An 18,747-nucleotide genomic window follows, 5' to 3' on the forward strand; every position below is an offset into this window, starting at 1 on the left:
GATGAAAGCTCACAGGTGTAGAACTTTTGTCTTTCAAATATGAACCAAATTTCTCAACATATTTTTTATAATTCTTGCTGGTCCCCACCTTCTCATGTGAAATCACCATGAAAAATATGTCGACTTAATTTGGAAGATCTTTTCACCTTCTTTATAGAATTTTCCTGCCTCTTCATCCTTTAAAGCATATATCATTTTCAATTATGAGAATTAAAAAAAATGTTCCTAAAACATAAACTACAGTCATCTTGTGGTCATTTTTTTTCTTGCCATAAACATCAAATGACAAAACAGTCAAATGTCTCTGTTGCTTTTAAGAATATGATGAAATCAATAATGACAAATCATTTGTTCATCCCTTTCAAGAAAAACCTATGATCCATTCTTCTATTTAACTGTGTCTTTTGGTTAGATTAATTGTAAGAATATTGATAATGACTAATGTGGCTCAGTTCTTCCAATATAATATATCTATTTGTTGGTCTTTAAAGATTTTATTTCTAGAATACCTATTATGGTAAAAAATTCTCATTTTTAGGCAATCTAAAAACTGATTCTTAATATCTTCTGCTTCTATTACTCCAAAATCAGTCCTACGAGATTTAAAAGGGGCATTCCACAGTATTAAGAATCATTTTGTGACATAGTTTCTAAGGACAAGGCATTTATCCTCTAGTGTTTAAACTGCTGCTTATATATATAGCTCAGATAGTCCTGAAAAACAAATTGTGATATCAGAAATCTTATTGAAAACCTTTCCAGATATTAGACCTTGCTATAGGGCTTGGTTTTTCTAGGATTGCCTTTTACCTAGGATCATCTTTATTCAGCCATTGGGAAACTATATATAGCTCTAGAGAGGTAGAGAGGCAAGAGACATATGGAATAAAGTTTCCTTCTCAGTATTGAGGGTCCTCCAAATCCTTCTATTTGATTGGATAATATTATTTTGATTTCAACAAATCTCAGTATTACAGGACCTCCTAAATAAGCTCTCTATGATCCATTAAAAGAAGTTATCTATCTACATATAGTTCCTTATCTATCTATACAGGGAAAAAAAAATGTAAATGGTCTATTGTCCAGATCATGGCATGCAATTCGATGGCCAATCTATTAAGTTAGTATATTAATAAATATATTGAGAACAGATATTGCAAATGGACAATGAATTTGGATGGATATGACTATAAGTAAGAGATCATGGATTGAATTTGGAAAAATGCATAGTGTTTAGTGATCCAAAATAAAACAAAACTCCAATTTCAAAAAATTTTTACTGATGCCTTTTTTATATTAGTCATTTCCCAATATACTCTTCCTACTACTTCTCTGAACGTTCCCTCATAACAAAAAGGCAAAATTAATACAAAGCAAGCATATCTGTCAGCCCACATTCAAGAACCTATCTTCATATCTATAAGCCCACATTCAAGAACTTTTCTTGGGTGTATGTGTGTGTGTGTGTGTGTGTGTGTGTGTGTGTGTGTGTGTTTAAAATACAAATGCTGTTTAGTTGTAAATCTTGGAATACCACAATATCTGAAGAATCAAACTTGCCTGTAACCTAAACATTGATGAAAAAACATATAATGAGCACAAATCAGCTGTAACATATCTCCTAAGAAATATGGAAAATGTGGAATCTGGAATTACATTGAAGAACTCTGTGACAGGAAAGAAGATCCTCAAGATAAGTGTTGAGAATGGAGGAAAACAGATGAACTATCTGAAAACTTCATTGGAATATCTACAAAATGTAAAAAGATCTAGTGGAAAGCTAGATTTTTAAAGAATATGATGAAATCAATGATGACAAGTCCTTGGATGAATTCTTTTTGAGAAGGATTTAAGGGAGAACATGGACAAGGATAATGTAGGTATGAAGGCATGAAGGTTTATGATCTGCACTAGTAAGATGAAGAGTGGTTTGATGTTACAAATCTAGAAAAGTGTTAGTTTATTATGATTATAGGTATAATTAAAATGATCATCTTTTTTGGTAGGGAGTAATAAATGTTCTTCCTGCCACTGATGAAAGCTTCAACCATCTAGATCTAGAGCGCTCACTATTTGTTTTTTCATTTACAATTACCATTTTTCATTTGTCACAAAACCAAAAATAAGAATATGTTAGGCACTATTGTGTGAGACAGCTGCTTTAATTACAATTTTTTTCATTGTTGTTCAGTTACATCAGACTTTTTGTGACCCCATTGGAGTTTTCTTGGCAAAAATACTGGAATGGTTTGCCATTTCCTTCTCCAGCTCATTTGACAGATGAGGAAACTGAGGCAATCAGGGTTAAGTGACTTGCCCCCAGGGTCACACAGCTGGTAAGTGTCTGAGGCTGGATTTGAACTCAGATTTTCCTGACTCCAGGTCTGATACGCTTTATCTATTGTGCCACTTAGCTGCCCCTTAATTACAATACTCTAAAGATATATTGTATCACTGGTGTGGGTAATTTGTTCATTGACATATAGATCAAAACCTCTCAGATTTAGGAAATGGTCTTTAAGAAGAGATAGTGAGTGAACAAGAAAATCATCTCCAATTTGGTCTGGCCTGTCAACAGAAGACAACATAGCCCATCTTTATCCTAATCTTGTTTGGATTAAAAATATGATGATAAATCTGTAAGTTTAAATTGTCTTAAATTTAGAATAAATTTGTTCTTTGATGCTATTGTACAGATTATATTTCTCTGTCCTATCAGTCTAGTTTATTAAAGATTTTAAGTCCACAAGAATTTACAAGAACTTTACAAAATATATATATATATATATATATATATATATATATATATATATATATTATATATATATATATATATAACATACTGGAGAATAGAGGATATAAAGATGAACTATTAACTAAATAATATGATAACTAGACAGGCTTGAGATTGAAAAATAAATCTGAAACACTGATCTGGAGGGTCCCTAAAATGTGCCCATTTTGGAGTCTTAAAAAAATTTTCCTAAAAAACCAGAACATGTAATTAAACTGCTTAAAATGCTATTAAATTATTCATCTTTTTTGAATCGGTGAGAATATTAGTAGTTCTATATTTCAAAGAGATCAAAGAAAGGTGAAAAGGACTTATATGTATAACTATACTTATAACAGCTCTGTCTGTGGCAAAGAATCAGAAACTAATGCACTCAAGTTTATAGATTTGTAGAACAATTTATAGAATAACAACTCTGTAAAGACAAACTTCTCTGAAAGACTGAAAAATTTGGATCATTACAATAAGCAATCATAATTCCAGAAAACTGTATCCATCTGATAGGTGATAGATTCAACATACAGATCTGTACAGCACGCAGATTACAGTGTAATTCTTTTGGATGTGGCAATGTTGGAATTTGTTTTGCTTGAACTATTCATGATGACTATGCATGCTTACAAATAGATTTTTATTTAGTTTGGTTTTGAATCTTTTCTCAATTGTTAATGAAGTGAGCAAGAAGAAAAGGCAGAACTTGTGAAAAATAAAAACAAAAACTAGAAGTTTCCTAGGTCTGGCAGAGACTTCAATGGGAAGAAGAGCACTAAGATTGCACCTTAGCTCTGAATGTATTTATCTTACCCAGAAACCTAATGAAAATAGCTTTAAACATTACATTTTACCACTGAGACTCTAAAGCAGAGACCTAAAACATGGGGTCTTAGGCTACAAAGTGTGATCAACAACATAAAAAGCTGGAGACAATAAGAAGGAAAAGACCTGAGAAAAGAACCAGTAGATAGAGCAATTTGAAAATAAATTAGTAGCACTTTTACTGTTTATTGTCTTTAAACAGTATGTAAATAATAAAGAAGTATTATGTGGCACAGTGGTTAGAGCACTGGACTTGGCATTGGAAGAAGACCTGAATTCAAATTTGATCTCACTTAACTAGCCATGTGACTCTGGGTAAACATTTATTCTCTGTTTGCCTTAATCCACTGGAGAAGGAAATGACAAACCACTCCATATCTTTGCTGAGAAAAGATTATGAACAACATTGGTGTTCTAATATACATACAGAAAAAGGAACAGTGAAGAGATGAGCCTGCTTCTCCTGTTGTGAAACAGAAACTAAATAATGAAATGAAAATGCACTTTTTATTTGAAGTCTTTAAAAAAATTTATAGCATATTGAATCTCCTTTATAATATGAATCTTGTTTAAAATGCCCTAGAACATCCACTATCAAAGGAACCCCTGTCATGAATCTCTTTGAAAGGCAAATAATTACTCCCTAAATTTAATTCAGTGAAACAAACAAGGCATGATGATAATAAAGATCATAAAATATATCACTTATTTCATGAGGCTTAAAATCTAATGGTGATACAATAAGAGTGTTAATTCAAGTCAGAATGTGAATAAATGAAAAATAAGAAAATTGAAAAGGAGCTTAGGGAGATCATCATTTGCTTGAGTTTCATCCATAATTCCTTGTTTTGGTTGCTTAAAGTGAGGTTTTTATATAAAGTAAGGTATTTTAGTAAGCAGACAGCTACCAAATAGACTCATTGAATTTTAGAACTTGAAATATTATTATAAATTTCATTTCATTGATGGGAAACTGAGGCCCAGAGAGATTTAGTGACTCCTTGAAATTCATACAGTTGATTTGTGGCAAAACCAGGACTGGAATTCAAGTCTGGTTTTGCTTAAGATGGCAGATTAGTATCCTTTTTGAGAGGTGTAAGATTCTTCAAAAGTAAATTTTCAGTCAAGCACATAGTTTTGGTATAATCAGGATAGCACTGGATTTAGATCTGAAGACCTGGATTTGAATCTGGATTTTCCCCACTTAACTACCTGTGAAACCTTCAGCAAATCATTTCAGACTAGAGAATTCTCTAATATTTTCTTCAACTCTATTAAAAATAAATCCTATACTTGCTTTGGGATGATGTTCTTCTGTTTATTTTATCAAGCATTGCTGCAGACAATGCAATTCCAATGTGCTAGTCACTTTGTTTAAATGCCCCAAAGACTATTTTATAGATGACTTACACAAGACAAATGCTCACATAGTAGTCAGAAGAAGTGTTATAAGGATACTTTCAAAGTCTCTCTGAAGATTTTGGAACTGATTTACAACATGAGAGACACTGGGAAAGGACCACCCAGCATAGTGTGCTCTCATTGGAGAAGGTGCTATGTATGTTCTAGGAGTAAAGTAGAATTGTAGTAGCTCAAAAGAAATATGAGATATACACATCTGGGAATATCTCTACTCAAAATGTTCATATAGATTATTTTGCCCAACCTGTGGTGTACAGGCTTATTTTAAGTTCATATTGGTTTGATCGGTCATAGTCAGAAATATACTGTACTTTGACTCCAACATAGTGATCCTCTTAAAGAATGAAGAACAACCACCAACCATTGATCTAGGTTCAGCTTTATTCTTAGGTTCTTGTGTGCCTCAAATCAACTCAACTTCCTCTTAACCAATAGTGGTAGTTCTCAAAGGAAAAATGAACACAAAGAATGCATTTTATTGTTGACCTTTTCACTTAAAAGGCTCATGGGTATCATCTCAGAAAGTTTGCCTGGAAGAACTGAACTTTTGACCTTTTTCTTGCATTCAAGGCAGATTTTATTGAGCAAGAAAGCTTCCAATCATGAGATCTCATGTGACTGACCTAAACTAACCAACTTTTCATCTTCCTTCTTCCTCTGTGAGAAACATCAGAGACTCTGAAAGAACTCAACATCTACTTTATTAAATTCAAGGAAAATTGCATTGAGGGGAAATTCATTGTCACCCTAACTTTGAAATGTAAAAATATTGTTTACCTTTTCCATTTCTACCTCCACCACTATTGTGTGAAAACTGACAAAAATTTGTTTTTAATGGGAAAAAGGAAACAAAATTTTATAAGTTAGCCACATTATCCTTAGGATAATGACATTCTCTTAGGAGTGACATTCTCTGAAGAACGAGAGGATAAACAATGACAAAGGCAATGAAGACAGGTTGATGAAGTCAGCTTTGTTTTATATTTGAAAAAAATGAAGCCCCAAAATTTGAGGAAATTTTGGTTGGGGGTTGCACAGCTGGTCTATAGCAGAGGTTAGCCCTTATTGGCAATGAAAAAATCAACATTGTAGCTTTTGATGTTCATTTCTCTCTAGCTAGATGAGATTTTCCTGGTCTAGAATTGGTGATGTGATGAGATTGAAAGATGGGATAAGAATCAGAGTGTTAGCACAGTAGTAAGAGCTTTGTCTTTGGAACCAAAGGACAAAGGATTAAATGCTGATTCTTTTCTTGGCACTTGTGACAAGGATTTTGGACAATCACTCAAAATCTTTCAGGACACTATTCATCTTTAAAATGAAATGTTGAAGTAGATGACCTATAAATTCCTTCTACTTTGAAATCTTACAATAGATGAAAGTAATTCAGAATATCATGCCCTTGCATGATTTGCAAAATGATTTGCAAGCAAGGAGGGAGGGGATCAAGACACATTTCCACCCTCACACCCTGCCACCAATTGCATGCAAGCAGATATGTTCAAGATAATTTCAACATTTGATGATACTCCTGACTCAGGGTTTTTCCCCCCCCCCTTCCCTGAGGCAATTTTGGGTTAAGTGACTTGCTCAGGATCACATAACTAGGAAGTGTTAAATGTCTGAGGTCACATTTGAACTCAGGTCCTTCTGACTTCAGGGCTGATGCTCTCTCCACTGCACCATCTAGCTGCCCCGCCTTCTCCCCTCCCCACGCACCCCAGGTTTGTTTTTAAAAGGAATTCTCTTCCAATTTTATTCCTTTTCTAATGGTTCAAACCTCTTCAAATAAACTTTGGCAAAATTATAGAACTCCGAAAACTGGCCTTGAATATTAATTAGGGAAACAAAAGGAATCATATATCTCCTATAGGATTTCATTTGAATTTCCCCCACAAGACTCTAAAGTTTTTTGGTTTTTGTTTTTTTACTTGGGAGAATTTCTATTCTTTGGGAATAACAAAGGCCATTCCGGATCCTTGAGAAGCATGAGAGACTAGCCCTTTCTCTGGGATCTTAATTATGCCTTCAGTAGAGCCTGAGGGATAAATTAATTGAATTAATTTATTAAACTAATGGCTTGTTTTCATTTTCTAGGAGGCTTATAAACTTCTGAAGAACTCACTGAAGTCCCAATTGATGAGCTATGGTGACTATAGTGAGAAAGTGGCGGAAACTTTCTATATTCTGGGCAGCATCTGCCTAGCCAAGGGAGAAATAAGAAAGACCACCCAACTGCTAAAGAAGGTTATTACCAGTTTTGTTTTGTTATCAGTACATATCTGTATCTATCAGTACAACTTTGATTAAGATGTAGCACAAACCTCTAAGTGGATTTTTTTTTTTTCAAGGTTGTTCGTGTCCCTTTGACCTTTGGTGATGGCAAAATTTAAATTTCCCCCTTCCCCCACTGAAGAAAATCCTAATGGAAGAATGAGTACCCTTGGAACATGATAGTTTTGGGGACCTATCAAAAAGAGATTGAGTAACTTTTATTTTTAGTAGGTAGATGTAGTGTCTCCTTCATAGAAAAGGAAAAGGAGGTAATAATTTTCTTTCCCTTTCATCTCTCCTAATCCTGCAAATCCAAGAATTTTCAGGAAAGAGCTAATAATTCTCACCATTTACAAATTCCACAGAGGAAGGTGGAATAGAAGAAAAAAACAGGGAGACTAAACAGGAGATGTTAACTAGAAGGAATTGACTTCTAATTTGTGAATGGCTGGAGCTGATAGAGCAGTCTAGAGATAGGAAGAATCAGGATTGAAATAGAAGTTTAATTTCAAAGTGAGAGAAATGATTTGCAAGCAAGGATGAGGGGATCAAGACACATTTCCACCCTCCCACCCCCACACCCAGTGGAAAACCATTGATATATACTTGGTGATAGAGTGAAACAATATAGTATAGCAACAGTAGTGAGGCATAACAGCATAGTGAGGCAAGATTTTCTAGTAACAAAAGGTCCCTTCATAGCAAATCTTCATGTCTGGATCTGTTGGTGATTGCTGGAGTCCAGGGACCATCAATTCATCCAGAAGGTGAAAGAAAAGGATTGATGTTATATCAAACTCAGGATATAATTTTCTTGCTGAGTCTTAGCTCTGGAAAAACAGGGTGAATCCTAAATAGTCTGACTGAGGTTACTCAGATCAGTTACAATAAAGTCATTCCCGTTTATGTCCCAGGAATCCTTAGGGTTCAAAAAAAGGTATAACTGCTATAAAGGCAAATGGAGGTATGGATTAGTTAAGATAATAAACTTACTGGCAGAAGAAAACTAAGGCCCAAAGAGATTAAGTGATTTGCCCAAGATGAGACAATAAATGGCATGGCCAGGATTCAAAACTAGGTCCTGTATCAGCAGACAGAGTAGGCTTGGAGTTTGGTCAATGAGCAGAAGTAAGGAACTGATAGAACAGATAAAGCAGGTTTTTCATAGCTGATGTCTTAGATTTCTTTTCTTTTCTTTTTTTTTTTTTTTTTTTTTGAGGCTTACTGAACACTTTACTTATGCTTTTTTATCTTGAACAGTTTAAGTTTCAATGATTTTGTCACAAGTAGGCCTTCTTAATATTATATTTTTATTCCCCCAGTTTCAAGTCAAAATGGCTAGGGCAACATCTTTCTGACATACTTGGAGCTCAGATTGGGGATACAAGTTTTCTTTGGTGTAGGCTCCAAGGGTCCTCAAACTACCTGCGGGCCAGATACCGCAGCTGAGGATGTTTATCCCCCTCACCCAGGGCTATGAAGTTTCTTTATTTAAGACCCACAAAACAAAGTTTTTGTTTTTCCTCCAACAGTCTGAGGGACAGTGAACTGGCCCCCTATTTAAAAAGTTTGAGGACCTCTGTGAGAGGATTTTAGTTTCTTTGACACTGGGATCTTCTTTTTAGATCTACCACTACTACATCCACCCTCCGAAACAAAGGAGATCAGACTAGATGTTTTCCAGGGGTCTTTATATGCATAAGATAATACATTTTTAGGGCTTTGAAGTTTACAAAACAATTTAGCCAACAACATTATTTTGAAGTGTATAATACTCTCATTTTACAAAGGAGAAAATTACTAAATCCTGTACTAGTACTAAATAAAATATCTATCTTCAGCAGACTTAGAAATTCAAAGTATGGCTTTGTTTTGAGTTTTTTCTTTGTGGACTAAAGATGTATATAAGCTCTAGAAACAGTTCTTTATTTGGCATGATGTCATTGAGCAATGGAATTTGGAATGAACCTTAGGCTGTGGCGGGGAGTTGTACCTCATAGACAACAGAATTGATAATAATGGGGAAATTTCTATGAAAATGGTCATCCAGAAGGTTAATGGAGTATAGATGCTATCTTTCAGTTATTTTTTCAACTTTATTCCCTTGGGTTTTATATAGTTCTTTCACCTTCTCTAGGAATTTTAAAAGATGAGCCTGGGGCTCTGAAATAGCTCATGACCTTGATGGTAGTGAAGGAAAAGAGCATTAGGATGAAGTAGAATATTCAGCATGAATGAGAGTGTTGTTCTGTGAAGGATAATATGATATTACTTTATGTGAATTTAGCTCTAGGAAAGAACAAAACCTAGTTGTCCTATTGGTACATGGCATAACAACATAATGGCTATTCCATTGTATAGTTTAGTCGATATTACCATTTCTTACTATCTGTATATCCTTTAACCTTTATAACAATAGATATCTATTCCTATCCTATAGATATGAACCCAGAAGTATGTTGGCAAATGTTTAACATTTGCTTTAACATTCTGGCTCTTGGGGAAAATGACACAATTTTAAATTTAATCTATAAATAATAAATAATATTATTATATAGTGTATATCATCATAATAAAATAATAATAATCTATGAATAAATTTTAAGCTATATTGATATTCTCTATCACTTTTTTAAGCCTAGACAATGAATAAATTATAAATCAAACCCTTATTTGTGAGCACTTCTCAGGTGTAAAATTTTCACAAGAGAACTTAATCTGCTATCTGAACAGTATGAACCAGCTCTAGCACATGTCAACCCTGTTATTAAGAAATGAGCCTTGCTACTAATTCCACCCTCACCCTATCCTTTAATTTTATTTATTGTGCTCTTGCCTCATTTCCCTATGTGGAGCCCTGTTTTGAAGAGCTTGAACATCAGGCTAAAGACCATGTTGTATTCTAATGCTGTAGGAGCCTCTGAATATATTTTAGATAGTAATTTGATCAGACCTGTGAATTAGAATGAGTATTATTCCAGTAGTGGGATGAACAATAGATTGGAAAAGTGAGAATGGAGGCAAGGTACCAGTTGGAAGGTTGTTGTGTGATAGTTCACATAATGAAGACCTGAGTTAGGGTAGATACAGTGAGAATGGAAGAAGGAGGAAGTGGGTATAAAGTACCATAGACAATGTCATGGTAGAATCCATGCACTTTTCAACTGATTGATGTGTGGGGGAGGAATGTTAGGAGAGTCAAAAAATGATACTGAGGTTTTATATGACTAAGAAGGTGGTGGTGCTATCACTGATGTGTTCAATTTTCTTGGTGACTGGCATTTATAGGTCCCAAATAACTGGTGTAAGTAATAAACTAACTCTTAAAGAAGTCAAAAGGGCCTTCTGGACTTTGAGAAGAGGAAGGCATTGTGTTAAACACACATTTTAAATTACTATTGTGCCTAATGGAAGGAGATACAAAGATAAAAAAAAAAAATTACATTCTTTAATTTCATGGTCAAGCAGCTAGGTGGCATAGTAGATATAATGCCAGGGCTGAAGTCAGGAAAATCTGAGTTCGAATTTGACCTCACTCATTGGCTATGTGTTGGTGGCAAGTTACTTAACTCCATTTGAAGTTTTTTGTGTTTTTTTTTTTTTGCAAACACTTAATCATGTGCACTGCAAAACGAGATGACAAAATGTTTCCTGAAATGCTATTTCTTGCTGCCTTCCAGAATGATAAAACCAACACCACCTAATCATCTGTCTTTCCAAGGAGATCCTGGTTCACTTCACACTAGATTTATATTATTTAATTACCCTTATTATTGTGCATAACTCATTTTTCATTAAATAAGAACTCACATTTAAAGTAATAGCCAAATCAACGTTTATAGATGGATAACATTAAAAATGTTATGTTTAATAACTTCTACATTATTTTCTGCCACTCCCCTCTTCATTGTCATCACAAAAGTGATATGGTCATATAAGAATGAAGATTATTTTGCATTTTTATTTGTTTATGGGCCGTCATAAATTAAAAATACATTACTTGCCATTTGCCTCAGACAAATACATTTACCTCAGCAAACAAAAACCAAAAAACATTACTAAGTATGTAGCTTTCTGGTAGTGAGCTCTGGCTCATTCAGTTAAGCTGATCCTGAAAATCAAATTCAGTCTGTTGCTCACAAACAATATTCAAAATCTTTTTCAATCGGTAGTTATTAAATGCCTACTATGGGCAGACAGTGCCTGCCCTAAAGGATCTTACCTATGATTGAATTGGGAGAAGGGAACAGAACACAAAAGGAAACTAGAGTGAGGGGAAAAGAACTTGTTAGAATTTGCACTGCTGGGATCAGATTCAAACCCTAATGAGGCATCAAAACAGGACTATGCAGAAGGAAAACATATCATCTTCAGGTAGAGATAATTTTGCCTCCTGTTTAGAGGAATGTAACTAGACCTGTAATTTCATTAGTAATGAAATTCCTTTTATATCAGTTCGGGATCAGTACTTTCTCTGCAATTATTAGTCTTAAGAGATTTACTGGGAGTGAAGAGAATTAAAGTGACCTTACCAAGAAACAGAGCTTAATTTGGATCACATGTGGGGCTTGGACGTAGTGTCTTCCTAGCTCTGAAGCTGGTACTTACTACACAATGCTGCCTTTTTCCCTTTGCCCATAATTATTCCATTGATTTATAACTAGCATTTCAAGCATAATATCAAAACAACAACAGCAGCAACAGTGGAGAATCTAGGAAAGTTTACAATGAAAATAAAGCTAGCTCTTGGTTATAGATAGATCCTCTCAATCATATTAGGTAAAGGTCCTTTCATTCTTGTGACTTTTTGTGTTTTTGTCACAAATGAATGTTGCATTTTGTTGGATTTTTTTGCCTATTGATGTAATCATGTGTAATGATATTATGTGGATTAAGTTTTTATTTTTTTAACTTCAGGACTTGTTATTCTTGAAAAGATTCTCATTTTGTTATTGGTTATATTGAATGTAAATATTCATTCATTTAATTTAAATACCCATTTTTGCCTTATATTTAGTAGTATATTCATTTTTTATTTTCTTATGGCTTTCCTCTTCAGTCATAAATTTCCCCACTTAAATTTTTTTTTAATCCTTCCCTTTGTCATTTCTTATAGTTCAATAATATTCTGTGACTTGAAAATAATATAATTTGTTTAGCTATTCCCCATTTGATATAGGTACTCCTCCCTTCAATTTGCAGTTCTTTGATAGCACCAAAAATGTTATATTTTTCATACATATAGGTCTTTTTCCCTTTTGAGCTTTAGGGTACAGATATAAAAGTGGTAGGTATTGTTAAGTCAAAGAGTATATGTTCTGTAGTGTTGTATGGTTTTTTTTGGGAGAGTGGGGTGGGGTGGGAAGAGAAACAGAACAGTTCCAATATGCTTTCATTCTAGAATGAATGACTAATTCATAGGTCCAACAAAAATTTTTTATTTTGACCTACTGAATTGGGCATGAAGTAAAACCTCACAATTATTTTCGTTTGAATTTCTCTTATTCTTGATGATTTAGGGCATTTATCATTTGGCTGTTGATAGCTTGGATTCCTTCTATTGAAGCCTTTCTGTTCATATCTTTTATCTAATAGAGAAATAATTTACATTTTCCTTATTAATTACAATTTCATTGTCTTGTTTCTAAAGGATGATCTTACTATTTCTGTCTTAATGTATTTACAAGTTATTTCTATGTTAGCACATGATCTGTATTTTTAAAAGTACTACACAGTGCTGAAATGGGTATTTTTAAGATTCCATTTCCATAATTTCCAAAAATATTTCATAGTTATTTTTCCATCTTATTACAACTTATTGTTTCTTTCTATTTGGATTTACCTGGCTCTTAAATAGACACATTGAAGTCACCAATAATTATTATCTTAGTATCTAAAACTCTTTGCATTTCATTATTTTAAATTACTTAGGTGCAATACAATTAAGTACCTATATATTTAACATCTCTTAAAGAACTCTAGGGGCAGGTAGGTGATGTAGTGGATAGATCATCAGCTCTGAAGTCAGAAGGATCTGAGTTCAAATCTGGCCTCAGACACTTGACACTTCCTAGCTGTGTGACCCTAGGCAAGTCACTTAACCCCAATTGCCTCAGCAAACAACAACAACAAAATCTAATTTCATTCCTTTAATTAAACTTTTCACCCATTCTGGGACTTAGGTTTGTTTCATTCCTTTCCCTCTTTTTTAGTTGTTGTCCTTGTGCGATTATTCTCTTTTGGAAATTTATCATGAGTTCTTTAGTCCATGGTATTTTTTTCTTAGTTATTAGGAATTTTTTTATTGATATTTTCTCCAGTTTCTTTGTTGTATTTTATGTGGATTTTCCCTTAAAAGAAATTTCTTTACTTTACCCTATTTTTTTTTTAGATTATTTCTTTCTTTCTTACTATTTAGAAGTGATGAAAGTAAACTGGAGTTTGATAACACCTCTTGTTCAAGCATCTTGCCAGAAGTCTCAGGCCAACTTTAAAGACTCTTCAGTACACATTCCTGATGGTAATATTACTTCATGACTGATTTTGAGAGGGTAGTCCATATATTTTCACTTTTTCTTTACTACTGACAGACAAAAATCATATCCGAAGTATATTATAGTCCTTTACATTGAAAAAAATTCCATAAAATTATTCAAAATCAAGTGGTCCTTACATTACAAAGAGCTTTCTTTTTACAAAAAATATTCACTCCAAGGCTTCCTCAAAAGTCTGTTCCCTTTATATATTTTATAGAGCTAATCCACCAAAAATTGATTTACAAAAACAAATTTCAGTATTGTTTCAAGTAATGATAATGTTTGTTCAAAGTGCCAGTATCTCAATAGGGGGAAAGAAGAATTCATGAGGGAGCCCCATTAATTGCAAAATTATATTGTAATTTGCTGAGAAGCTTTTCTAGATGTGTACTCTGGTATAAGTTATGTTTTAAAAGAAAGGTAAAGCAATCACTAGCTAACACACTGAAAATTAAACTTTGTTTTGTTTTTTTTAAACAAATTTGGTTTATTTTGAACAACTTTTTAAGCAAGAGATCTGTTGTTTAGTCATTTTTCAGTCATATTCCAACTCATTACCCCATTTGGGGTTTTCTTGGCAAAGATCCTGAAGTGATTTGCCATTTCCTTATCCAACTCATTTCACAGATAAAGAAACTAAGGCAAACATGGTTTAAGTGACTTGACACACAACCAGTAAGTGTCTGAGGCCAGAATTGAAAGCAGGGAAATGAATTGTCTTGACTCTAGGCCTGGTACTCTACTTCGCCTCCTTTGCTCAAGGAGGACAGAGATTAGAGTGACCCATAATGAAGAGTTTTACTGCTCCTTTTCATGGTTTTTTTTTTTTTTTGAGAATACTAATTAATTTTCTCAAATCAATACTCAAGTAGAATAGTTAACTTCTCAAAAATCATGCCAGAAATCCAGAAGTTCACTTCTGGAACCATGGGATATTCCTCTCTTAAAAGAAAATCAGTCTACTTCCTAATTTCAATTAACTATGACAAAGATAGTAGTAAAGTTTATGCCAAAAATACACAAATCCTTGCTTTGAAGTCACTAACCCAATGTAAAGTTTCTATGCTTCTTATTTATATAGCTTCATTGTACAGAAAAGGCAGTAGAGGCTATAGCTTATGAGATATGATTTTATGGGCTTTTATTTTTCTGTCCTGAAAAAAAATCTTCCTTACCTGTGTAATGCCAAAAATTCCAATGAGGTGTGCTTTATTAATCTATCAAAATTCCCTTGGTGTGTTACTAGTATTTTATTCAGAGTTTTTACATCAGTATTCAGTAGGGAAATTTTTTCTCTGTTTTAACTCTTCGACAGTTTAGGTATTAGCACTATATTTGTGTTATAAAAGGACTTTGATTTAAGACTTCTTCTTGGTAGATTTCATTGTGAACTTACATGGCTCTGTGGATTTTTTCTTTGGAGTTCATTAATGGCTTCTTTGTTTTTTTAATGGCATATTTCTTCATTCGTTAATTTGGATAATATAAAGTTTTGTAAATGTTTATCAATTTTGCTCAGATTGTCAAATTTATTGGCATATAATAGGTAAAATATTTCCTGATAGCTTTCTTTATTGATGCTAATTCTACCCTTTTAATTTTTTATTTGTTTTTTTCTTTCTTTAAAAAAAAAAAAACAGATTAACCAATGGCTAATCTACTTTACTAGTTTTTTTTTTATTTTTTAAATTTTTTTCAAGAGAATCCTAATTTTATTTGCTCAATAGCTTTCTTGCCTTCATTTTTAATAATCTCACCTTTGGTTTTCAGTTAGTTACATACCCAATTCATTAATGTAAGAATTTAGAGAAATAAAATTTCTCCTAAGTATTGCTTTGATCGTATCCCATAAATTTTGGTATTCTGTCTCATTGTTGTCATTCTCTTTAATGAAATTGTTGATTAATTCTATGATTTTATATTTGATGCACTTATTCATTAGGATTAAATCATTTAGTGTTCAATTATTTTTTAAACTTTCCATTGCCCTTTATTGAATGTACTTTTTATTGTATTATGATCCATAAGAAGAAACATTTAATATTTCTGCCTTTCTATATTTGATTTTGTTTTTTTATGTCCTAATATATGATCAATATATGATAAAAAAAATAGTACCTACTGAGGGGAAAAATGTATTATTTTTTGTTATTATTCAATTTTCTCCAAAGATCTGTAATATCTAATTATTTTAATATTCTATTCTACTTCCTTAATTTTTTCCTTATGTAATTTTTCATTGGGTTTATCAAGTTCTCAGGTGGGACAGTTGAGGTCCCCTTAAAATTACTTTTGGAACTATAAGTACTATTAAAGGGGAAAAGACCTTGGGGAGGCAATGAGTGGTGGGAAATGATACAGAGGTGAGTGGACAGAGATAATATATTATATTCTTTACAATTCTGCAGAAGGTTGGAGATATGTTACTCATCAACACCCTTCCTCTTGTGCATTAATTGCCTGCTCAATGTGTTGCTTTTGAAGAGTCAGGTGAAAAATAGTGGGATATATAGATGAAGAATAAAAAAAAATATATATATATACATATACTTTTTAGCTTCTACTTTTAAGGTAACAGTATTTTCATCAAATGGAAATGTATCTTAAGAGTCAACACTTTATGAATTTGAAAATAATATACAGATTTCAGGTGTGGCTCTTGTATTTTGTAATCTATGTAAAAATTATTCCTGCTACAACTGCATTTGTTCTTGAATGATGCTATAACTTATTCCCATATTATTCTGCAGTCTTTGGTTCAGTGGTACATAGATGTAAATGGTGGTTTCAGAGTTCTCCATATGAATATTACTGTTTTTTTTTCTAAAAGAGAATCAGCAATAGAGCAAGTTGCTGAATTTTCAAGAACATAGTATCTCAATTTTTCTGACCCACGATAAGTTAGGTTTGCATATGAGGATAATAGCTATCTGACAATTTTCCCCCCATTTTGTTTATTTACCCACAGTGTTTGGAAATTCAAATACTTATTTATGGAACAGATCACAAAAAAACCAGAGAGACACAAAAACTGTTGACCTTGCTACAGAGGTGAGTCTAGTTTTCTGGCAATATTCAGGCCATCTACTTCACATCTTATTATAGTTAATCCCCTCAAATTAATTAAGTCACTTGTTAGTCATTGCTATCAATATACTAGTACAATAAAACCCTTTTAAATTACTAGAGGTTTTATATATATATATATATACACACACATAAAGTTATTAAATCTAAATCTAGAACATGAAAAAAAAACGCTATTATTTACCAGTTGGCACTTATAAAGTCCTCATGGTACTTTGCACTATAGCTGCTCCTTAAAAAATAAATTCTTAGCTGACATGAGATAGCAAGTTATAGAGGAAAGAGCAGTCTTTGGAGTCCAAGAGACCTGGATTTAAATCCCAATTCTGCCACTTAGTACCTGTATGACTTGGGCAGATCATTTAATTTCTCCGAGTCTCAATTTCCTCATTTGTAAAATGAGGTTCTCATCTCATTTGGTTCTCATATTATGATCTTGAAATCTGCCCTATGGAGAAACAGAATAATTGAGAGCATTTAAAAAAAAATAAGATTTATGACTGTAGAGTTTCTCAAGTTTACATATTTAAGGAAGACAAAAGCAAAACATTTCTTGAAATTTGGAGTTTTAGTAGTCTTCTCTACCTTTTTTAGTACTGTCATTTGTTTTGTTTTGTTTTTTTGAAGGCTGAAGATGACGTCTTTGAGGAATACAAGTAGCACTTTTCATGGTATCAGTCCAGTTCCTAGCAGGTAGATTTTTCACAAAATGGAAACCAAGCGGGTATCCCCTTCTTCTCCCCCTGTCCCCCGCCTTTTTTTTTTTTAAATAACATTATCAATAAGGGAATCAGGGATTGGTGTAGAGGTCTAGAAATGACATGAGAATATTTCTAGTCTTTCCTTCTTCCCTCCTACAACTATTCTTTCTAGTAGGATCATGCATAGTGAGTATAACTAGAATGTCTCCTATTTTAAAACCATATAATTATATCTCAATGTTAAGAGTAAACAGTTAACCAGATTTCTGGTCCCTTCAAGTACAAATCTTTAGGTCTGTGATACTTAGAAACCCTGTTCTTGACTTTATATCTTTGTCACCAGACTGAGAATCTGAATTTCGGAAATTGATGATGATGGTGATAATGATAAGAATAATGATATTTCAATTGGAAGAACACATTGAAAACAGCTGATATCTGTACAATATTGACCTTAATTTGTTTCGAAAATAGTCATGTAGATAACTACAAATTTAGAAACTATCCAAACAAAACCCCATATATTAATAAACCACTAACAAACCTCATTATCCCAAGACCCACACAGAGAGATGAGCACTCCCTGATAAAAAGGAACAGAATTGGCAAATATTCTCAAATATTAAAAAACAAGTTAAAAACACAGAAATGATTCTAGAACCAAAAGATAGCAATAGGAAGGGCCAACAATAAGTTTGCATTTTATAGGGTTTGTTTGATTGCAATTGAAACTGATTTGCTCTAAAGGGAACCAATGAAATGAGTTAAGATCCCAAAGAGGAATGAAGCAGCTTTCTATGGTCAACCACCACACAGACTCAGATAATATATCGACAAAGAAGCAACTGAACAACTGGCCAAGTCATATGAATTTATTTATAGAAATGGAGAGGGTTAGGATGATGATTCTAGACAGGGCCACTGCCATGGGAATTATAGAATGGTTGCCAATAAGGACTTTGGATATATTGAACATCTAAGACTGTGCACCCCCCCCCCCAAAAAAAAAAAATAAAAGAGTTATAATTTATCACAAGTTGCAAAAAATTATCTACCCAAATAAATACTTGGCAAGATATGGTCTCTTGACTAGAATTACATGTCAGAAGCTCACTAT

At 33.2% G+C, this 18,747-nt stretch overlaps 1 protein-coding gene across 3 annotated transcripts in view; it reads left to right on the top strand.

Moving 5' to 3' along the window:
- The window catches only part of TTC23L (tetratricopeptide repeat domain 23 like), a 61,440-nt gene that overhangs the window by 31,107 nt on the left and 11,586 nt on the right, over nt 1-18,747 (top strand). For 2 of the 3 annotated variants that reach the window (XM_051989599.1, XM_051989608.1), the window contains 3 exons: nt 7,130-7,279; nt 16,811-16,893; nt 17,557-17,622. In XM_051989599.1, coding sequence (XP_051845559.1) covers nt 7,130-7,279; nt 16,811-16,893; nt 17,557-17,622 — 299 coding nt within the window. Of the gene's footprint in view, nt 1-7,129; nt 7,280-13,724; nt 13,827-16,810; nt 16,894-17,556; nt 17,623-18,747 lie in introns of those variants that run through there. The other variant, XR_007952462.1, reaches the window with a different exon arrangement.

Source organism: Antechinus flavipes, chromosome 1, assembly GCF_016432865.1.
Source record: "Antechinus flavipes isolate AdamAnt ecotype Samford, QLD, Australia chromosome 1, AdamAnt_v2, whole genome shotgun sequence".
NCBI lineage: Eukaryota > Metazoa > Chordata > Mammalia > Dasyuromorphia > Dasyuridae > Antechinus > Antechinus flavipes.